This window comes from Astatotilapia calliptera, chromosome 14, assembly GCF_900246225.1.
Source record: "Astatotilapia calliptera chromosome 14, fAstCal1.2, whole genome shotgun sequence".
In the NCBI taxonomy this organism is placed as follows: domain Eukaryota; kingdom Metazoa; phylum Chordata; class Actinopteri; order Cichliformes; family Cichlidae; genus Astatotilapia; species Astatotilapia calliptera.
Window position 1 is genome coordinate 17,859,632 of NC_039315.1, and position 24,365 is coordinate 17,883,996.

At 39.4% G+C, this 24,365-nt stretch overlaps 2 protein-coding genes across 3 annotated transcripts in view; both read right to left on the reverse strand.

The window, feature by feature from the left end:
* Window positions 1–14,886, reverse strand: part of sik2b (salt-inducible kinase 2b) — a 51,275-nt gene extending 36,389 nt beyond the window's left edge. For both annotated transcript variants that reach the window (XM_026193437.1, XM_026193436.1), the window contains exons 1-3: window positions 14,313–14,886; window positions 10,671–10,787; window positions 4,843–4,906 (exon numbers count right to left, since the gene is read on the reverse strand). In XM_026193437.1, coding sequence (XP_026049222.1) covers window positions 4,843–4,906; window positions 10,671–10,787; window positions 14,313–14,450 — 319 coding nt within the window. In that variant the 5' untranslated portion in view covers window positions 14,451–14,886. The remainder of the gene's footprint in view (window positions 1–4,842; window positions 4,907–10,670; window positions 10,788–14,312) is intronic.
* Window positions 14,887–17,255: 2,369 nt separating this feature from the next.
* Window positions 17,256–23,242, reverse strand: laynb (layilin b). Its single transcript, XM_026193400.1, has 7 exons — window positions 22,866–23,242; window positions 20,228–20,534; window positions 19,531–19,682; window positions 19,139–19,183; window positions 18,142–18,219; window positions 17,928–18,045; window positions 17,256–17,834 (listed from the first exon to the last, which is right to left on the reverse strand). Exons 1-7 carry the CDS (start codon window positions 22,936–22,938, stop codon window positions 17,507–17,509), a joined length of 1,101 nt encoding a protein of 366 aa, XP_026049185.1. The 5' UTR covers window positions 22,939–23,242; the 3' UTR covers window positions 17,256–17,506.
* Between the last annotated feature and the right edge of the window lie 1,123 nt (window positions 23,243–24,365).

A 24,365-nucleotide genomic window follows, 5' to 3' on the forward strand; every position in this document is an offset into this window, starting at 1 on the left:
TGTGGAGGAAGAGACTGGAGATCTGGCTTGGCAGCTTATCCATTTGTCTGAGTGCATCATGACTTGATCCACCTCCACAAAGTGTATTTGGAAATCTGAAATGATTGTTCAATTTCACGAGATTGAATACTGTAATACTAGTCTAGTGCTGCAGATACCAGTTGTTGTCTGCCTGGCTGAGTCAAAGCTGCTATTGCTGCGGCTGATGATGACATATAAATGTCTTACATAACTACATTACATTGTGCAATCAGGGCAGAGGGGTCTGAGGAATCAGGACACAATGGTTTTATAATACCCAGAGATGATCCATGAGAACATCTATGGATTACAGAAAATGAGGCTGACCCATCATCATGATCGGTTATTTAAAGGGATAGGTTGACATTTTGGGAATTGCGCAAACTCTTGCTCATAGCTGGATGATTAAGCTGACACCACTCTCTACAGCCAGGACACAATTAGACGATAAAAATAATAATACTAATAGAAGGAAACTAGAGAAAACCGGCTAGGTCGACTGTGTCCAAAAGCACCCACCCATACCAACGCTTTTAAAACAATTTATTTATAACCGCAAGATTTTATACCACATTAGTCATTTCTTAGTCTTTCTGCTAAGCAAGCCCAACAGTTTCCTGGCTCCTGATTCATATTTAAAAGAAACTAAATTATTGAAATGCAAGCAATTATTATTTGTACTGCTATTATTTTGAGTAGCTGCACACAGAAGGGTGCTTAAAACAGGGGTGGGCAATTAGGCCACATTATAGACCTAATTGTAACATGTACTCCTACCAGCAGCAGTTTATAAACTGATAAAATTAATATTGAAATAAACTGAGTTCAGTTTATCGGTACGATCTTCAACAACAGTCCCAGTTTCTCCTGTGGCTCCCTGAACAAATTAATTGCCTAACTTAGCTTAAAATTAACAATTATGCTTTTATAGTCCACCCTTCTTTGAGGCCGGCTTCCCTCTGATCGACAGTCATGCGGTTTGAAAACATGAGGCTTGAACAGCAAGCATCTAACAGAGCCATAAGTGGAAAAACCTACGGGAAACTGGATTCAGACTGCTCTCAATGCTCAAAGCTTTTGGCTCAAATGAGTTGTACATAAGATTAAGTTCTTATTTGAAACAACAGCAGTCGCTCCAGTATGGGACGAGTTAGACTACCGTATGGAAAATTCTATGTGTCTAGAGGGGAACACATAGCATATGTCCATATGAGCATTGTATGATTTTATGTAAAATTTTTATATTTAGCCATGTAATTTAAATTTGCTGCAAGCTTCTATGCCCATTACTTAAAAGAAAAAAAATAAAGTCTTTTGGCTTAAAAAGCCTTTTGAAATCGGATAATTCCTGTTGCTACGCCCTTTAACTCTCTTAGCAGAAACTGCCGTTTGCTCAAAATACAAGTTTTAGTTGCAACACCATGTGAGCCTCTCCATCCTTATTGCTGTACATTTCTGTACTTCCTTCTTGTTTTTAAACCACACTCGTTTCATTCATGTTTTTCTGGGTCTGCTTCCCCGCTCTCTCTAGGTCACAGAGGCAGTAGTTGTTGCTGCTGAGTCAACATCACAAGTGGAACACTGGTCTGCTCTTTGAATTACAAAGACACTAAAACAATAAATAAAACAACAACATACACTCACACATATGACATGACTATTAAGCTTATCATAGGCTACTGACTGCTACTTGACTAATCCTATCAATTCCCGTGTCTGGAAGCAGGCTAAGTGCAACCATTCTCAGACTGTCTAACAGGTGAGGCCATTAATCTATCTGGATCATGAGCCACTTACAGGTTGTCCACATTAGACAGGCCTACACTTGTGTTCATAATTCTACTTCTTCATAATTACTTGTATTACATTATTTTTTCTGAATTAGAATTTTTCCAGAATCCTTTAAAAAGACTATTTTCGTTATATTTACCTAAATATTAAAAATCCATAAATTAATGCAACAAACTGAAATGCCTATGGGCTTGTGTCCAGCAACCTGGATTGAAGATTGTAGTCTGTACAAAGTGTACAAACTGAGTGTGTGTGTTGTGCAGCGATATAGCGCGTGTGGTGCTATGGCCGACTGAGATAACTTCTTATCTTCCTGTACTATTTTCGATATGTTCTGACTTGTCTGTCCTTTCCAGCACCAGTGTATTTTGTTTGTGATTCTGACAAAAACAGAATAATTTAATAAACTCACGTTAAAAAAAACATTTTTTGTATCTTCTAGATTCAGACATTAAATGCCAAATATAAACCTACATACTAGTTGGTCTCTGTAGTTGTTTGTTTTCAGTGCGCCGCATATAAGCAGCAGTGCACTGGTTGCTGGTTGGAGAGCTAAGACAGCATGAAGGAAGCTAACAGCAAAACATTTAGCTTTCTTTATTTGCAAAATACATTTCCATATATTTTGCATATTTAGGCACAGCCTGTTGCAAAAAAAACTAAAAACTGTATTTATTCCAATTTCATTAGTTAAATGTATGAAAAATGTCAACGATAACATATTTTGTCAGACATAATATAGTAATTTTGTACCAACAAGATGATTTCCAAAGAGCTGTTAGCTGAACACTTAGCATATCTCAGCATGGTGTGCAGTGTGACCTTAAAAACATTTGTGGAAACTGGACAAGTAGAGGACTAAAGAAGTGGCAAACCTAAAATAAACTGATAACTTAATGAACCATCTATAGCAGATGACCGGCATTTGCCATGTCATGTCCTTGAGAAAAAAAACATATCCAACAAAGACCTGACACAGGACATGAGAGATGTAGATGGATCAAGTGCCAGATCCATCTACTGTTTACAAAAATCTCATGAGAAGTGGTTTCACTGGAAGAGTGTCAAATTACTCCAGAATAGGACTGATCTTTTTTTTTTTTTTTTAAATAGTGGCAACAGGTGTTATTGAGTGATGAATCCAAATGTGAAAACTTTGGTTAAAACTGACACAGGAGGTGATGAGAAAGGTACAACAGTGTCTACAGCAATCTGTAAAACAAGGTGGAGGCTCTGTCATGGTTTAGGGCTCCATTTCAGCCAGTCAAATCTTGTTAAAACAGATTGACTTATGAATGGAGAAAGGTACCAATAGGTTTTGATCCACCATGCAATTCCATGTGGAAAGTGGGCAACAGCTTCATTTTTCAACATGAAAATGATCCCCAACCCAGCGTCAATGCAGTAAAAGCATACCTGGACAGAAAAACACATAATGGAACACCAACAGTCATGGATTGGCCTCCCCAGAGCCCAGACCTCAACATTATTGGAGCAGTGGGGGATCATCTTGACAGACAATGGAACAAAAGGCAGCCAACATCGAAGAAGAGCTTTGAATATCTTTCAAGAAGCCTGGAAAACTATTTATGAAGACTACTTGAAGAAATGACAAAACAGCTTGTCATGAAAGAAAGATTCTTCCTCAGCCTATTAATATAAGACCACGATCAGGTCAGTGTGGGCAGATATCAGAGACCATGACAGCAGGAAACAAACTTTTTGATTGGCACATTCCTAATCTATCTAGCCTTCACATTTGAGCCTTCTGGTTTTCTTTCAGACTTAGAAATCCGAATTGTTCACCATTCATCTGACGAGTAAATGAAGAAATCTCTGTACGTTTGGTTTTTGGTCTTTTGGCCAACAGCTATTTCAGGATTAGCAATTCCAAAGAATTTCAAGCTAGGTGGAAGAAGCACAATGATGAGTCATTCTGAAATAACTTTGATGAGTTCTTCTGTTATTTGGTCTAAAATTAACTTTATTTTACTCACTATGCAGTTTTAAACAAAGCTGCAAACCACAATCATCCAGTCAGGCACAGCCACATTTTAAGTGAAAGCTAAATTTATGACTGTTGCTCGTCTGAAAGATCAAGAACAGCGTATTAAGTCTGGTTACAGCTTTAGCTTCCAAAATTGTGCACCGATCTGTTTTGTAAGAGGAAACTTTAATGCAGTTGCAGCAGTTAGGCAAATAAATCTGCTGATCAACAGAAAACAAAAAGGATTTCAATGTGAACCGTTGCAACTTTTTTTTTTCTCTCAGTGATAGTAAAATAATTCTCTTTGGATTTTGGAAACTTGGTTGCACAAAACTAGCTGCAAGGACTCACTCTGATTTACAGATTCTGAAAGGAAGATTCGCCTATAAAACCTCCTTGGTTTCTGGTATATTACTATTTGTATGGTGCAAAAAAACAAAATAAAGGAAAAAAGAAAATAAATTGAAACCATTCTTGTACCTGTACAAGTATATGACAAATGCTCTTAAACATCCCACGGGAGATGAACAAAGGGAGCATTGAAAATTAATCTAAGTACCATCTTAATGAAAGAGGAGGAATGACATGTTGCTTGCCAGGACAAAGAAAGGAATCTTATCTCCTTGACATGCATTATCTCAACATTTGTGCAGTAAACCAGTCCAGTGTGGGCGATTCTGCAGTACAGATAGTAATAAATCGAACTTATTCCCCTTTGAGGCTGCCCTCTGGCAGCTTTTACAGGCCTGGGGTGACGTCATTTTATACAGCAGGAAAGAAATGTCAGCACATTTACTGCAACAATTACCAGCAGCACATGACAAGGGTCACAGGATACTCGTGTCAGATTTGCATCAATCATATGACCTTTGAGATTGAGGCTGGGATAACCGTAATAGCAACTCAAGCTCAACAAGACTTTGATACTTCCTTGTTTGTCAAAAACCTTACTGACGCAATAGAGTACATTTTTTTTCAGTTGATATGGGAAGAACGCAAATAGCAATGGGCAGACTGATCGTATACTTGAAAAGATCACTCACCAAAGATCTCCCCACTCTTGGCATACTCCGTGACTAAATAAAGCATGTTCTTCGTCTCCATCACCTGAGAGAGGGAGAGGATGAAGGAACAGGGCCGAGGGGGTGGGGGAAAAGAGACACACAAAAAGAATTAGATTAAGTAAAAATAAATTTAAAAAAAAATAAAAAGAAAGAAGAAGAAGAAAAAGTAGTAGTAGTTAAAAAAAAACCAAAAAAAAAAAACCCAAAAGATAAAAATAGCCAGAAATATCACACAATTGACTACAGGGCTCAATGTGTGTTTAAACTGCAGTGTCTGGCGTTCGTAAAATCGTGAGAAAAACTAAATGCATGAATGGCACGGGTCTAAATATGGCAACCATGTAAAAGAATGGAGGTGGACGGTTGGTGTTGTTGAGTATATCTGAATGGTACTTAAAGCCTTTCCATCCTCACCCGGTGCCGTGTTGTGTAGGAGGAGGAGAACCGATTTAGAAGCAGAAACACTCAGGAGATGAATAGAATGAAATGCGGAGGGGAGAGTCAGATGCAGAGAAGAGGATGAATCAGACACAGCGAGCCAGACATTCACACTAGAAATCCCACGCTCATTGTTTATGATCAATTTTCCATCTGTTACACTGACCGATTCATGGATTTAGGAAATTAAAGCCTTTTTCTTCCTCTTTTTTTGGTTGGTCTTCGTTTTGTAACAAACACATTCTCTGTCCTCTGTTTACAACCGATTGATGAATTAAATCTGGGTATTGGTACTCTGTTGAGAGCCAATACAGCATCTAATGGAAAATAAACCTTTTCACAACAGACATTTTGACCTGGCGCAGCAGGAAAAGCACAGGTGTAACTAATAGTATTAACGATGGCTCTGTTTCATGTCTGCGTGCCAGTAAACCAGCATGGAGAGTAGTGGGGCCCTGGCACTGGCCCCACCTGAGTAGATGTAGTCATTATTAATGATATTAAATCACCCGTGTTTGACAAGATAAAATGCCCACTGTGGGAGAGAGCAGTTTTTATTCCGTGGCTGATCTCACAGCTTCTCCTGTGCATGAATAACACAAACATGGGATTGCTACCTTCCTATATTGTTGGTCATTTTCTAAAGTTCATACATCCGGGAAGGCAGCAGAGCTAAGGGCAGACAGATGCAGCAGATGTTTTGGGCAACATCTGCAAGAAGTGCCAACATTGCCATGTGATAAAAATCTACAGTTTATTCTTCTACTTTAATTTTAGAGGTAATGCACATTAGTGAACAAGAGTGATGCTCTTGTGCAACTGCAGGGAATGATTTTTGACACCTGTGACAAAAACAAACAAACAAACAAAACTATCACAAGCACAACAATCACAGTCTAAGTGGTGGAAATAATAAAAAGCAAGGCAATTTTCATCATCAGGACTTTCTGATCAAAGTAAGTAAACAAGACAATGAATAATTCACGACAAACAAAATTACAGGGGTTTGATATAGCCAGTCCTGCTTGAAAAGTTTGATGACATGCAGTAAATTCTGAAAAATGTCATAGTTTGAATTTTAAAAACCAATAAATGGAAATGCACTGTGTGTTAGTGCTTGTGGGCTGCTTTGGCTGTCCTTTGAGATAACTTCACGCTTGAAGATCTATTAAACATTATTTTAGATACTGTCTACTTTAAGTATCAGACTGTGATAAAGAGCACCTCTAATTTCCTCTGTTAACTAAGGGACTTATTGACCTGACAATGACATGAATCTGCTGATTTTCAACATCCTAGACTCGGGACTCTGTGATCGGCTGGTCAGCTTCACTTATGCTTGATGATGAGCTGGACCTTTTCATGCGTGCTTGTGAAGACAAGTTCACCAACATGTGGAAAACCTAACAATCAATCTAATTAGACACTTCAGTCACCTTCAGAAGATTGCTAGCTTAAAGAAGCTAACAAAGCCAGTAAGTAGCTAAACCTCTGTGACAAGACAGGAGGCTTGTTATAAGCAAAGGAATAAAGCAGTTATTAGGAAAATAATAGCACTGAGTGAAAAAAAGTCTGATATCCTGTTATCTGGTGAAGTAATCAACACACTGGAAAATTAAGTTTTTTTGGTCATATAACTGTGTTGCACATGCTTTTGTTTGGTAAGGTAAAATGTGTCAGGTAAAGGTGGGAGTGCAGAAAGTCATTTTAAACTAATCATCTGTACATCCTTCCAGTGGAAGAGCACTTTATTTCCAGCAGTTTCAGTAAAAACTTATTGTAGTTTTGGGGGAAACTGAAGTTTAAAAAATTATTTTAGTATGAAAATAAAAAGTTTAGTTGACAAAACCAAAAAACTAAATATGTTTGGCTTGCATAAGCTGTCAGTTATAGTTACCTCTAACTGCAGTTAGATAGGAACCCTCCCCAATAAATAAATAACATAATAATTGCAGCTGCTACCACTCTAGTATTAATCACATTACAGTATATTGTTTTAATAAAAGCACTGTGAAATAGTGATTTATAGCTTTAAATGTAATGAACTGAATGGGTTTTCACACCAACCATTGATTGCAGTGTTCGGTGTACTGACATGGGGTCAGGGTCAATCCAATACTATCCTTAATGGATTCAAGCATTTTTCTTTAGTATGACTCATATTCAAATGAAGCACACACATTGTACTGGCATTACTCTCAATAACAAAACCTCTTTCAATAAATAACATCGACTGGAATAAGAGCGAAAGCAGAGAGCTGAAGCCCTAAAAACAGCCAGAGGATTAAAAGATGGACAAAAAAAGTTTGGAAGTCAGATCAGGGGCCAATACAAGAAAAGGCTACACGACACATGAAAAACAAGAGTCCGGATCCGCTGTCCTGTATCTTTGTGCGCCTTCATTGGCAGCAGCTTTCCTCTGGGCCACAGAGCCAATCCTAGTTTATGAGATTGGAAAGGAAATCACTAATTGACCGGCGCTGATTGGATGGTTAGGCTGCTGGAAATAATGATACGCACCAAAATAACTCAACAGAAAGCTGGAACAGTGCCAGATGGTTGTGTAATGATAATGAACGCTCATTTACTTTTCCTACACAGTAAATGTAACAGGACCCAAAGGCTTATGTAATACAACTGAATCACCAAAACTGTTGAGTTATCAGTGGTTAGGGTTATTTTGTGAAAAGGAGCGGCCATCATCATCATCATCAACTTTATTTATAAAGCACTTTAAAACAACCACAGCTGACACAAAGTGCTGTACATTGGAACTGTAAAATAAAATTACATGAGATATAAATAAAAAACAAATAAAAGAAGAGTGAAATCATTAATTAAATAACTACTGCATTAAAAAAAGAAACTAAGTCTCACTGAGGTTAAAAGCCAAGGAATAAAAGTGGGTTTTAAGACGTGATTTAAAAGTGGACAGTGAAGGGGCCTCTCTAACATGCATGGGCAAATTATTCCATAATTTTGGAGCCACAATAGAGAAGGCCCTGTCCCCTCTAAACTTGGTAACTATGTGAAATGAGTTTACCTTCGGCTGTCTAAAACGCCAAGAGAGTCCAACAATCACGGTCGTTCACTTTAGAAAACACTATTTTGTGAGTTGACTGAATTTATCTGAATGCTGTAAAAGTGCCCAGGTGGCACATGGGAAATTATTTAGATGCAGGATTTATTTCCCTGAAATATTTTCAGTATATGCTCATACTGCTAATAATGTGCTCTGGTTTAATAGTACTAATGAATTAAAAACATTAATATTACCACATTTAAAATAAAATCAAATCACATTCACCCCAATTAGCAGCATGTAATCAAAAAGAAGGAAAAAAAAAAGTGTGTACAAAGTGAAATACACTTGTTCAACAACATACTTTTTGACCTTCCATAGGAGAAATGAGAAATAAAGCTCTTAAATGTCCAATTATCAAACTCTGGATTGTGTCTCGTGCATTCAGATGTAAACCAGTATAACACTGAAGTATAACATACTGGCTCCTCTGTCTGCAGAAGGGGAAGAAAAAAGTTCATGTTCTTCAGCATTCTTGTCTATTTAATGGTTTGTGCTCATGATATCATCCAAAAATAAACTTGGTGAAGAAACCACTGAAACGTACTTCATCTGAAAACAATCTCAGCTCAAGGCAAAGAGACATTTTACTGCAAATTAAAAAACAAAAGAAAACACCAAACTGGCATTGTTTGCTGATGGTGCCCACAAAATTTAAGAATATGTGCAAACGTAAATAAAAACAGTACACAAGGCAAGCTTGAAGCTGGAAGTAAAATCCTTTTTATTCTTCAACACAGCCTGAACTCTTAGGCAAACCTTCTTGTAATTTCTTTAAGTAGTCTTTGGGAATAGTTCTCCAGGCTTCTTGAAGGACATTCATGTGCCGCACAATTCTATGGGGAGGTCAATCTATGAATGATAGCGCTACAAAGTGTGTGTGTGTTTTGTGTTTTTTTAAATCCAGGTATGCTTTTACTGCACTGACAGTGCATGCTGAAAAATAAAGTTGTTGCCAGATGGTGAATTAAGGTCTGACGGAACATTTGTGGTTTCAGTTTGTTTTAGCAAATACAAACTGACGCGGTGACTCGTGCTGGAGTCGAGCAGTCAGTTACAACTCATTTTAAAACACACGTCACATATGATGAATCCAAAAATAATTTGTTAAATTTCTGCCGCTGGTATCTTCATACAGTGTGCAACACATACAGAGATGAAATAAGTGCAGAGAGCCAGTCAGTCATTAACTATGCACTCATATCTTTAACTGCAATGGCAGGTTCTGCTAGGCCACAGTTGTGTGCTTATGCATTAGAAAATGACCTGGACTGCTCCTGCGTTTTCACACTACTATTACTACTGCTACTACTACTACTACTACAACAGCAAGTTCTCCTCCACATAAATGTCTCCTTGCAAATTCTTGGGCCCTTCAACAGCTGTTACTTTGGGTCCACACAGTCACTGCATATTACACATTACAATCTCGCCGCTGCCTTCACAAAGATAAACTTTGACTGGAGACGTGGAAAAGTGCACGTATTCATTCAAAAGACGAAAGTAATATCAACAGGCTCCGGAAAACTTTTCTGGGTGAAAGAAAAATGACTCATAATGTCCTCATCAATGTACATTTTCAACAAATTACTCCACACTCTGAAGCATGTTATCCTTACTCACCCGAAAACATTGTTTCCCCAACCACAAATATTGACCCATGATGTTCTTTTTCTGTCTTTTTTGTGAGACTGTTTGCACAGTTAGGGCTGATTGATGATAAAGACTAAGCCAGAGCACCCATTACAGAAGTTTACATTAGAAAACACTCTAGCAGCGCGTGTTAATTTGGGCCTGTGTGATGACGCTTTTAATAAGTTCCGACAAACTTTTTCGTAAATTGTTAAATTCCTGTTTAAATATATGCAGTACTCTGGGCATTCTTCCAACATCACCTCTACAGTGTCTGTGACAAATCGCAAGAGATTGGGATTGGATGGGTTAAAGAAAAAGTCAGATCTAAGCACTCAAGACAGAAATAAATCTCTGGAAAAACTCTTGATCAAGGCTTGTCAAGTGGGAGACAAACGCTAAGTTTAAAAAAAAAAAAATGACACTAGACTACTTATCTTCACAGCATTGCAACACAGGGGAATAACAATTAACAAATATTTCCTTTTGGGAGAGACATAAAATGCACCAGAGACTAGAAAAAAAAAATCGTGCCATGCTGTAGTCCAAATCAAAGTAGAAAGATGAAATCAGCACATCGAAAAAGATTAATCGTTTAGTCCCCATCTGGCACTCAAAAGATGCTGCGCTACACACAATGAAGCCAAAGACTCACCTGGTAGAGCTTAATAATGTGGGGGTGGTCCAGCATTTTCATGATCTGAACTTCTCTGTAGATCTTCTCCAGGTTGACGGCATCCAGCTGGGTCTTGTCGATGATCTTAATGGCCACCTGCAGAATCAAGCATCAACAACACAACTGTAAACAATCAGTTTTTTAATAACACACAACGGAGTCATTGTTAAAGCTCATCAGAGTTTGATGGACAATGACAAGGAGCTCCCCAGATTTACGCAAACACTAGTGCAGACAGGAATTTAATGTTCTCCAAGCAACAAAGGCGGACAGTCTGCTCCTCTTCGGGGTTTCTTTGTGCCTTTTTTTTGTGGAAATAAGAAAACTGTTCGTGAGATAAATACAGCTTGTACCGAAACCTCCGTAAACAGCCTTCAAATAATGAAATATTACATCGGAGATCCCACTGATGCAACCATCTGCTTTACTGGATATACACACGGCCACAATGACACGAACAAGTGTAAATCACACACGCAAAACTTCCAACACGCTTGGCTTTGATTAACATTGGCCGGGAAGTAGCAGAGCAACATTAACATCTCATCTTTAGATTGTCTCATAAACAGCATTTCATCAGAAGTGCTCCAAGCATCTGTGAGCGAAGCTGAACGAGTAAACAAAAGGGGACCCCGGCAATCACACCACCGTTAGACTGAGCTAGAAAACTCACCTGAGGGCAGGATTTTAAAGCACTGAGCTGAAACAACAAGTTTTTAGATTTAAATGTTTTATTCAGAATTCTGAGTCAGAATTTATATTTTCAAAGAATTTATTAGACTTTGATTTATTTTATTTTTTTTAATTTACCCACCCACACACAGAATTATGAGGGCAAAAAAGAAATTCTTAATTCTGAGTGGGGGAAAAAGTCTGAATTTTGACTTTCTGGGAAATTCAAATAAAAATCAAAACAAGAAATACAGGAATATAACTTTTGCTTTTGAATTTATTTATTTATTTATTTTTTTAAAGATTTTTAGTAGCCCTAATCAGCTACCAAAATAGTGGCTATTTATTCAAGTTCCTTTTAAGCAATTATCTCTAAAAAGCATCTAGTTACTGCTTCAGAAACGTGAATATTTAACATTTTTCCAATTCTTCCATGATATAAAACTGAATAAATTTGACTTCTGGAGCTGCTTAGACAAAACAAGAATGTGGCAGCACAGACTATAGGGTACTATCTTAGAAAGGCAAGTCGGGTTACAGAGCCATGTGGTTTGAGGATTTATCTGATTCCAAAATAATACTGTCTGACACTGGATTTTCATCCGGGCACTTATCACAGGCATTTTGTCTGCAGCGTGACGATCATATAAACAGCAGATTCTTTTCACATTACTAAATTTTTCATCAGGAAAGTTGCAGTGATCGACTATCACGGCGCACTGCATATTTTGTTTTTGGGTTCAAGCCCACTGTGTCAGTGAAGTGGTATTATTCAAGTAAGTCAAAGAAATGTAATGCATTCTTGCTTTTAATTTTAACGACAGATCTATAACTTACTGACCTGCCTTTAACATATTAACAGTTTGGACTTACAGATGAGCAGCAATGGGTATTTTGATAGGTTTAACACTCTCCATTATCATCTCCCTAGCTACGTACAGGCAGGCGTTCAATTCAGGATTAAATCTAAATCTTTTAATGGCACTCCAGCTACCTGTGCAGACCCTTCGGGCATGAGATTCAAAATCTTTGGTCTGCTACAGAGGGACAACAGAGCACCTAACATGAAAAGATCTGTGCTACCTGATTACATTGTCAACAAAACTAAACCCACACACAGCACACAAGACTTCTCGTGAACTGTGCTGGCACAAGGTCACTGGAGGACAATGAGTTAGAGGTGAATTTAGCTCATACAATGAAAGCAGAAAGACATGATGACGCTATAATCAGATATGGATAGATGTACAACTTGACACACAAGACCAGAAGGGAATGGCTCAACAGTATGTAAAGCCACAAGCTGCAATATGTACTTACTGGGATGAATGGGTCAGTATCACATGCAGGGGCCACGCACAGAAAGAGTATGTTATTTACACAGAGATAAACCTGTCCGGGAATATGCCCACACATTCACATCGTAACACAACATCTGCCGTTTCATGTGTCAGTACACTGGTTTTCTTTACACTATGCTAATATCGCTTGTGCCCGGGCAAATTCTCAAGGCAGATGGCATCACATAAGTTAATAGCCTGCCACTCGGGCCGACCTTGGCTGCTGTAAAATAAAAATAAATTTTTTTAAAACCAACAGTGCCAGGCCCACTGTCAGAGCTAGGCAGCTGCATTTGTCCTTCATACTGACCATCACTGAGTGACCTCTACCAAACCCGGCCTAAAAAACAACCCATGTTTTCATTCATCTTTAATACCACTCCAGCTGAGGGAGAGGTGTAGTCGCTTACTGAAATCACCTGGTGTAACGTTTGCCTGAACTTAAAACCTGCATTCACAGAGCTGTTAATGTTACACGGTGCAGATTACCTGGCTAGACTAATGCTGTGCCACTTTGCGTGCTTTAATAACCAGAGTAACAAGATAAGAGTCTACAGAGCCATTTTGTTGCCTTGTTATTCATTAAACCTACCAAGGGTCTCGCCTGGATGATGTAAATCTGTTTTTTTTTTTCTGTATGGTGTAATCAGTTGGAGGCTCCAGAGATCAAAGTGTGCAGCAACTCTCCAGTCTTATCACTGTCTCACACAATACAGCTTTTATTTTTTTTTCTTTGCCCCTTATCTTTTTCTCACTGAACACTCTTTACAGCAAATTCCTTGTGTCTCTGTCATTACAGCAGAAAGTCGTGGCACTCCGTGGTACTGGTTGAGAAAGGGCCCTTCTGACAAAGCTGACATAAAACCAGAAGTACACTCACACAAACCCCGAGCCCTGTTCCCTCTGCTCTCATTCTGCATTACCTAAGAGTGTGCAATGTTTGTAATATCACTCCAAGCTTAGTTAAGACCCTCGACCCCCCCACCCCCCTAAAAAGCAGTGTCTGCATGCAAAATACTTTGCTTTCCAATTACAGCATATTTGGCATGACATACCCTGCTCATCACAAAGCTCTGAGCAGTGCTGGGATAAGAAACAACTAAAAAAAAAAATCACATCATTACTTGAATTACATAAGGGGACCACCGACCCATGCTGCATGCCCCAGATACGGCACCAACCACTCTTGAGTAGGTACTGTGGCTACCGTCTGGGTCATTAACCCAACGGATACATGTGCAGAAAATCAAATAAATAAGAATAATAATCAAACGTGCATGTTTGCAGTTTGTGTTTCCCAGCAGCGCTAGTGGTCAGACCTTTTTTTTTTATTTATTTTTTTTACTGGCAGTGATGTCAGCTGAGAGGGGTGAACGTGCAGTCATTCACTGCTCATGTACCTGCAAGCTTTCAGGCACACCAGCTGTTGCTCGAACCGGAGCAGTCCAAGTGGCCGGTAGTTATGTGATCCAAAGATGCTATTTAGTGCACGGTGCTGGAGAGCATTTCGCTATCTAGGGGTGTCAACTTGTGCATAAAAGTTATATAACTCCGCTAAAACAGTAGCACAAGTTAGCTTTCGGGCTAACTAGTTTGCTCACACACTCACCTCCGTCTTGGTTATGCGGTGTCGGGCCAACTTCACCACAGCGAAATTGCCCTTTCCTAAAGTGCGCTCGATGTCGTAGAAGCCCACTCGGACCGGACCCCGGATCAGCGGTTTTTGGACACTGTCAGCCATGACCATGCTGTTCTAAAACGGGACTGTTGAGTGGAAGAGTAGGAGGCAGCCAGACGTGCAGGGACACACGAGGGGCAGACTGGGGCTTACTTGAGCAGCTCGAGATAAAGACGAAAGGAAAACAAACCGCCCGCCACCGCCGCTGCTACCGCCGCCGCCGCTCGAAGCGTGTCCATTAAAATACACAAAGTTGATTTCTGTGTCGCCCTCGGCCGCCTGAACGCCACTGTGGCGACCCTGTCCGCTAGTGTGGCGATACGAAGCTGGCCATTTGCTGAGCCTGCGGGCTGTCACACCACGTTCGTCAGTACAATAGAGCTATAATATTTCAGCTTGAGGCGCCTCTATCAGCGACAGAGCACACGAGTTGACTTGCAAAGAGGCATCATGTTCTCCGGTTGACGTGTATTGACGTCAAAGCCATAGGGGTATTTGTACAGGGGGCGGGGCCACCGAGCCGCTCCACACTTCAGTGCCAATTGGTTGCCAGGACAACCAGACCCACCTCTTACGTCAACCGGTAAAATTGCTATTCTGAAATCTGTTTGCTCGCCTGCCCTTCTTGATTGCACGCATAGGTAACTTTGAAGTTTTTGCCCTGCAGGTGTTTAATAAGCTTTTGTCAGCTGCGAGTGAAAAATGCAGGGGGAGACAGGGGCTAAAAGCGGTCTGAACCGGCCTGAAAGCCTCCAGAGTAAAAAAAGTTAAAAAAAATAAAAAATTTAAGAAGCAATAAAACCATCTATCTATCTATCTATCTATCTATCTATCTATCTATCTATCTATCTATCTATCTATCTATCTATCTATCTATATATATATAGCTGATTAATCCAGCTATGCAACGTGCATTATTTCTAATCTATAACATTACATAATGGAATATGCAGAGCTCCATATAAAATCAGACATTTTATCAGCCACAAAGAAACTTTTGTCAGCTACATGACAGCACCATCTGTTGGCAAAAGTAGAAAACTGAAGCGAGGCTCCATATTTTCCTTTTCCTCAGTGCTTGACTGATTACGCTCCATGCTTTCAAGCAGCTTTAAAGCAGATCCCACCAGTATATCTATATTATTATTAAACAAAGAATGCAGCCAAAATATCTTAACTACACATCAGAAAAAGAAGCAATCTTCATGTCGGAATTACAGCACAGCTCTGCAACTGGCACTGCTTTTCTTCATGTTGTGTAGTGACAGTCAAACGGAGAACAGTGGATTGCTAAGCAGGCAGGCAGAGCAGCGCTCCGAAGGCCTCCGCTGTCAAGCATTGACTTCCTGAATGTAAGAGTTCCAGATGTGCTTTTGGCATTTCCTGTCTAACATTCTCCAAGAACACACTCAGCCTCTCCTTACTGGGCTTGCTACATCTTTCCAAGACACCGATCCAACACCCACTCAGTGCACATTTAGAAAAAAACACAGACATTTGTATATGTAACGTAAAGAGTGATCTTTAAAAATGAACATGGAAATGCACATGCACTGATTAACGTGTGATATATTTTAAACTGGCCTCAAGTTTCTGTCAGATCAGTGGGAAAGTTGAACCTCGTGCACAATCAGGTGGAGTCAGGAAACCGCACAACTTTGAGGTTTATTTTGGCCACAGCAGTTCAGCCATCGGTGTTTCCTCATGTTCTCTGCTGGGCTCTGACATCAGAGACCAAACAGGAAGCCTTACACAGGGATGACACCAAAGTTCAAGTTTAGAGAAAAGGTCAAAAAAGTCCCTGGGTTGGAGTCTCCATCACAGCAGCAAGCCAACAAGCAAACCGTCTCTGTCTTCTGACTCATCATATCCTTTGACATTATTGTAAAAAGAGAAGCTGAGTAGTTTAATGTGCGATTGTTTACAAAATGAGTAACTCTGTGGGTGTGCAATATTGCAGGATTAGGCTAATTGCATAATCTGTTATGTCAGATTCAGCAGTGCTGCTGCACCACCAAGATGACCTGAACTATTAATGCTTCTTTGGTTTCATTAATGCCTCCTAAAACTTCTAAAAACTTTAGTGCTGCTGTAATGTTGCATAATTTATTAGAGCCGAAGGTTTAAACTGAACAAAGGAAATAAGTGGGCACAAATATGTGTTTTTCTTTGAGTTGAAAAAAAAAAAAACACCTCAAAGCCCATTCTGTTAGCTTAGCTTAGAGACCTGTGCACACATGACCTGCATCTTTAGCTGCTTGATGAATTGGTCTTACCATTTATTCAGTTAACTTAAAATATAACACAATTTTTAAGGACAGCATTATCAGCAGTCTATCAGATGGCCTGCCCCTTTAGCCTAAATTACTTTAATACAGGATCAAAATTTGCCTTGGAAATTTGTGCATTCTCCCCAGGTGATAAATAGACTAATGCTTTTGATATTCCACTTTAACTTTTCTGTAATATCTTCACCCACTTTTCATTAACCTTATGAAATATTAGAACCTTTATGGCATGATTTGGTTTTATATTTTTGCAGTTTCCAGCCTTTGCATTTCAGTGCATAGCCTGTCATGTAGTAAGTGCCACTATAAGATTAGTGGATTACAGTAAGGGTCTCAACAGCTGTTGGATGGATTATTATGAAATTGTATACACACATTTGTGCCCTCATCAGAATCACTTTGGCAATCCTTCAACTTCTCATCCTTTTCTTTTTCAATCAGATTTGATCGGCTTCAGCTTTATATAGTGTGTGGAACTAGTCTGCAATTTTGGGCATCCATACTACGATGGTGAATATGGAAAACAATGTGTCTACATCTATCAGCATGCTATCACAGTGATTCACAGAGTTAACAGTGCCATTGGTCTGACTGTAACACATTTTTATTAAAACATCAGAAATATAAAGTCATGTGTACGTGAATACCAAGTCATGGACAAAACATTAAGAACCCCTGTTTTATGGAATACACTGATTTGCAGACAGTACATTCTACATGCAGGACTAGAAAATTGAGTGAAACCTGTACAGATATGGCCAAGCTGTTTAGAAATCCTGCACCGCACAGTGTAACTGTAGTCTGTCTGTGGTTGACGGACATTTGCAGACACCGGTGTTATCCATAGATCTCATTTTCCACCCATCCAGTCTGACTGCGGCAGCGCCGGCTTTGAGCTCTGCAGGGCTCGTAAATGTCATTGGTGACAAAGCCGCTCTCATTGTCCACACACGACACATTCTCATAATCGTTGCACAGGGAGTCATGGGACGGAGAACCGGAGTACTTTGTCATGATTTCTGCTGCTATCCTGCTGTCCAGAGCAGTGTGAGGCAGTTTGGTAATGTCACTGTAGGCATAAGGTCCTTGCACAGGGCAAGATGAAGCTGTTGCTAGCACCCACTGTTTTGATCTGCTGGGATAGCTTTCTGTTTCTGTCTTCCTCCTAAATATGAAAGAGGGCCAAAGTTAAAATCAACAGGACATACTCATATAATCAAATGCATTAAAAAAAAATTGTTATAGCTGTCTGTTTTACCTCTTAGCATGCTGTTTGTAGCAAAAGAAACCAACAGCTGCAAACAACAGCAACAGTAGCGCAGGGATAGTCGCATAAAGGATGTAGGAAATGTCGAGGGTGTTGCCAGAGAAAGATACTGTGAACAAAAGAACTTTGCTTGTGACACAGTGGTTTTTCATAGCTTCCCAAAACATACCTCAGAGTATCAAGAATATTTTCTTTCCTTTCTTACCAGAGGATTCAGGTAGTGCTATTTTTATCCTTTCATTACTTTCTGTGGTTGACAGTATGCTTGGAATCAAAGATGGAACTAGAGAAACCAGAAAACAAAATCAACAGGTGCGTGTGAAAGATATTTTATATGATTCGATTACTCCATGAGATAGATATAGATATATATATATATACATATATCACATAATGTATGATTTCACTAAACTCACCCATAGATAGACTATTACAGCTGACGCATATGATGCATAAGTTCTACTGCAGAGGACAGTTGCATTTTAATTTCTAGAAAATTTAGCAGTTAAAAAAATAGAGTTCTCCAAAGAATCTTCGTGTTTTATCTTTATATGGTTGGTGGCTGGATCCTTGGCTGCTCCAGTCTGCATACCAAATATGCTTAGACAAGATGCTGAACCTCAGGTTGCTCTCCAATGCATTTATCGGAGTAATGTGTGTGAAATTTAGCTAGAAAGGATTTATGAGTAGAAAAAAAGTGCTTTTATGAATATGTTTGCATGGGTGAATGACGCATGTAGTATGTAGCCCATTTACCATGTTTCTCGCAGAAAAGGTGTTTAAAAGAGGTCACAAGCATGTATAAATTTTCTTTAGCCTTTTATGTGTTTATGAAGACTGTAGTAATACCCAAAAGAATGAGGCTGCAGATATAAGCAATGAGAAGGGTGGCTGAGCTCTCCCTTAAAGTAATGGTGAAGAGCTTGGTTATTCAAAATGGATTTGGAGTAGAGCTGCTGCTCCTCCACATTGAAAGGAGCCAGTCGAAGTGGTTCAGGCATCTGATTAGGATGCTTCCTGCAGGTGTTGGGTGTCTCAAAGGACAATAAACAAAATGTAATCGAACATACAGAATATTATGTATAATATAAAAATTTTCATGCGATCACATTACATGGAATACATGGTTGTTTTCAGAATGCACAGTACACAGCAGACGTTGTATCACGTTCTAATATTAGCATTTCTAAGCTGACAAGTACCTGCATGTGCTGTGTTTCTGTCCTCAGTAAATACTGGTACTTTTTCTGCAGAACAGGGAAATAAATTAGTGTTATTCAGAGGAAGAAAGCAATACATGGGTGAGACTACTAAAGGTTGCTTTATGGAAAGAAATGAGTCATTTTTTCCCCTCTTTTCATGTAATCAGCTATATTTTAATGTCGGTTGTAAGAAAACATACCATTAAAACTCTTTCTGTTTAGTTTTAGCTGCTGGCAGCAGTGGATACATTGTAGCAGCGATCCCTAGACAATAAAATTCTAGTTTTGTAGATTTAGGAACTAAAAAAACAACCAAGAGTACCAAATTTTAACATTTTCCAGCACTCTTAAGCCAGCTAGATCACTGGTATGTGTGAGGCATACCAGCTCACCTTCTGCGTATTTGCAGACAAAGTTGTTCTTGGAGCTGCAGTTTTCATCATTCCACTGGAACAGGAAACGACCCTCAGGTGTTTCAGAGGGCTGGTGATACAAAACTACGCACATTTCCTTACCGCACGATGGCTCGTCCCAGTGCCAGTTCCTGCAACAAATAAGATGCACAAGTTTAGACTATATATTAATTTTCTTTCATTCTTTTGCTTGACTGCTGACAGAGACAGATGACTATTCTTACTCACCCCTATGGGCAATTTACAATCACCAATTACAAACCTCATTAAACTGCACGTGTTTGGTCTGCGAGAGAAACCTATGGTACCTCAAGAGAATGGACTCAGATATAACGAGAGCGTGCAAGCTTCACTGGTGGATGCTGGATTCAAACACAGGACCCACTTACTGTGTGGCAGCAATGCTAACCACCACACCACCGTGCTGTCCTGAGCTCAAACAGTGTGTCATTTATTTCTATCTTAATCCCAAATTCTTGCAAAGGACATTAGACATTCCTTCACTCCCACACAAACATCACCTAATCCAATATTTTTTCTGAGTCATCATTGAATACAGCCTTTTTCCACTTCCATCTGCAGCACACTGTCTCGGGGGCTACTCTTACTGTTTTCACAGATGCAGCTTAAACATTTACACAGATGAAAAATATATTTTAAAACAAAGAGGAAAAACCTGAACTTAGCCTTGCTTCCATCCAGCCAGTAATACTGCGAGGGGCAACCTGGGCTTGACGTCCCGATGCTGTAACGTTGCGGGTTGCGACGGAGCCCGATCCAGAAGTCGCCATCTCTATTGGTCAGCTTTTGTATGTACCTCTCTATCAGTTGCTGCTCACTTTCTGTCTCGATGCTTAGCAGCTCGCCTCCGTCCAACCTGCAGGCCTGTCTGGCATCCTCAAAGGTCAGCCTTCGCCTGCTGTCGTGGATGTAGGACGCCTTGTAACACGGACGCTGTGTCCCGCTCCGGCATATTCTTTGCCCTGGACGCCAACCGGGAGCATTGAGGATAAAACAAGATGATAAATGCAGGGTTTTTGTTTTCTGAACCCTTCCTGTGGTATCTGTGTGGCAGGAAGATTTTAAGCTGCTTACAGTGTCACAGACAAAAAATAGGAACCAGAATGTTTGGGTTGCATTGCCAAATTCTTTCCACTGCAATGGTACAGATGGTACTGATATTTATACCTTTACTTTCAAGGGCTTAAAAAAGGGTTTTTTTTCTACATCAGTCTCACTCCAGTAAAAATAATTTTACTCTCATTTTTTCACATTTCAAAATTTGCTGTCTCAACCCTCTGTATGTCCAGACTCAGTTTTAATCACTGTTTTTCTGACTTCCACATCCATCAAACTAAGTGTGTCAGGCTGGTACATGATATTTTGTCATGGGAGAGAGCAGGGCAACCATATCAAAGCAGTCATCAGAATAATGTTTTTCTAGGTTTTCTAGATTTTTAATTAGTTTATGCGCACTTTATCCTATTGCATCTGATGAAAAGAATGAAGAAATATGAGACCATGACAGGCTAAAAAACCTCCCTTGTTTCCATTTTCTTATACTAAAATGCACAATTGAATTTGTTGTGTTCTGATTGCCTATACATTCCCAAGAACAATCGAAAACACGTGGCTGTGTTTCGCTGCAGTGCGAGGTTGTTGAAGTTTGCTAAAATTAAACTAATGGATAAACAATTTTAGTAAAACTGAAGTAAAACTAAGAACCAAACTTTAAAAAAGGGTAAAATCTGAATTAAATGACATTGTGTGCTGATAAATCTAACTAAAATAAAAACATACAGAACTTGTCTTCAGCAGAATCTGCAAGTTAAATCAAGATCAGCAAAGTCATTGCTATTTTATAACTATCATTAATTAATAGTAGTTATGCAATGAATGAATTAGTCAGATTTAATCAAGTTTCTTCATGGTGCAAACATCCTTTGAGACTGGGTCATGTGAAACTTCTGACTTTCTCAAAAGTCACATCAAGATTTTGAGTGATACATCATATGCACTAATCAGAACCTTCATTAGGCACTACAGTCATTAAAGGATGGACATGGTCACCAACAGTTAGGTAGACTGTGGCATTTAAACAACACTGAGTTGGTACAAAGGGACCCAGAGTGAGTCAAGAAAATGTCCCCCACACCTTTACACCAGCACCACAAGCCTGACCCACTGATACAAGGCAGAATGGATCCTTTCCTGCTGTTTACACCAAATCCTGACCCTGCAAACCAAATGTCACAGCACAAATCAAGACTCATCAGACCAGGCGATGTTTTTATAATCTTGCAAACCCCATGCAAACTTCAGCTTCCATTGCTTTTCTTAGGCAGCAGTGGCACCTGGTGTGGTCTTTTGCTGCTGCCCATCATCTTCAAGGCTTTGATATACTGTGTGTTCAGCTATGCTCTTCTGCATATCTTGCTTGTAAGGAGTTGGTATTTGAGTTACTGTTGTTTTCCTATCAAATCAAAGCAGTCTGGCTAGTCTCCTTTGATCACTGGCATTATTTAACCAGGAAATCCCTTGAGATTAATATCTCTTTCAAGGGAAACATGACCAAGATCTCAACGTCTGCCCAGACGAGAAGTAAGCCAAACAACGCCAGTGTGACTGAGAGAAGTGCAAAAAGTGTTGCAACTGTCCCAGTCTCTTCAGCTTTTCACAATCAATTGATCCTAGTTAGCTACTTGCTGCACGTCGCTTACGCTAGCCTGGGAGAGACAAGGGATCAAACCATGGGCTAGAAATACCTTCAGACTGGCTCGCAGCGGAGACTGTGAGGGGAAAAACTACAATACTGCATACGGATTTACATTATGTTGGCGTAGTTATGGCTATTGTTGTGATTAGGCCTATAGTTAGCAGCATTATTGTATCCTTTTAGTCCTACTGATGCGCTATAGTACAGTTAAAGGTGTTAAATTATAATTCTTCCTCATATTAAATGAGTTCGCCCACCTAATCGCATGCTGCTGTGCTGTGAGTTTGACTGCTGTCTGTTTATGATTATAGCACACACACACACACACACACACACACACACACACACACACACACACACACACACACACACACCGAGGACAAGTTTTCCAGCGGTTCTGGTTTAAGCCCGTTAACTTAAACATTAACAACAACAACAACAACAACACAAATACAACTCATGGTCTTGTCATTCAGATATTATCGAAGCTTTCTCAGCGAAAAACAAAACAAAAACAACAAAACTCGTACAACTCGGAAATAAAACTACTATACGTTTTTTTTAAGGGAGTTTTCCCCACTTCGAAGGAAATTCTTACCATTAAGTTTAGAAGTGGAGCCAGGCTGGAACAAAACGGCGATAACAGTGCCAAACAGCTTCATAAAATCCATCTCTACATGTTCACCTAGTGTGCTGGAATCGTAAATAAGGTGTAAACTAGGGAGTTGGGATATGAGCTTGAGCTTCAGACCTCCGTGGTAAACACAGTGATGACACAGAGGGAGCAGCAGAATAGTCTATTCAGCCTAAAAGTGGGTCGTCTTGCTGAAGGCGTGCATATGCCGTCTGCTGAGGCGGAAAAAAAAAAAAACCAGGAGGGAGAGACAGAGGCCGATTTTTGAAAAAAAAAAGAAAAGAAAAAGAAAAAAGTACATATGTCGCAAGAAAAAATAGAGTTTGTGTTCTTTTTAGCTGTAATCACTGAGGTATAAGTCCGCGCAGTTCTTAATCAACAATGCAGAGTCCCATTTCATATATACTGATGCCATGATAGGATGAATAGAGTTCTTTGTGCATATCATGCGCGTTGTATTAAAACTGTTAATGAGCATCTTTCATTCTTTCTGGCTGAGTGCCATGTCCAGGGAAAAACAGCTCAGAGGAGGAAAAAACAGGTTTACTTCAAAATGTTGTGTTGCTCGTTAAAAGTAGAATTCAATTTTTCATTGTGTCTTTCTGATAAACAAGTTGATCTGATATTATGCTGCTTTTTGTATTTTATTTATTTAAAAACATACTGATCACAACTAAAAGAAATGCGTCAGTAAGTAATACGTTTAGAGGAAAATGATTTAGACCACACTGTGAAAACAACATTTAAAGAGAGATAAACAGTAAGGACACGAAGTAAGATTATTACAGAGTAAAAGATAAAGTGGAATTGGGTGGAAGAGAGCGAGGGATTGCCCATAAAACAGGAAAACAGGCAGTGGAGGAAGAGGAAAGTATTTTTTTTTTAGACCCGCACTTCCTGTTCATTGCTTTGGTCTGGTTTCCTTAATTTTCAGAGTAGAAATGACTGAGGTTAGACTGTCTGGATCAGTCATGAGTTATAAAATGGAAATAAATCAAATTTCAACGTCAGCTCCACCAGATATTTTTCTTTCTGGCCAAATTATTTCATCACTATTCTAAATGAATGTGAAGTCAGTAGTCATTTCCAGGGTGGGGGTCTTTCTCTGATCAAGAGGAACTGAGTGGACTGAATTATATGCACTGGCCTTTGCAGCCATAAAACCAACTGAAGACTGCATACATAGTCACCCATCTGTTTGCTATCTTCACTTGTCAGTGTGCAATCAGATCACAAGACAAGTGCCCAATCTGCACCTGCATCAGGTGAGTCCTTGCATCAAGAAGCATATCTGGACATGCTTTTTGATGTTTTCTTAAGAATATTTTGATAATGCCCCCCATTTTGTCTTATTTTAATTTCACAAGTATTTGTTAACGTTAACATATGACGCACAATGTACCTGCTTCCCAACACAAAATCCTCTAAATTGCACCTCTAAAGTCCCACGTTTGGTAAATATTT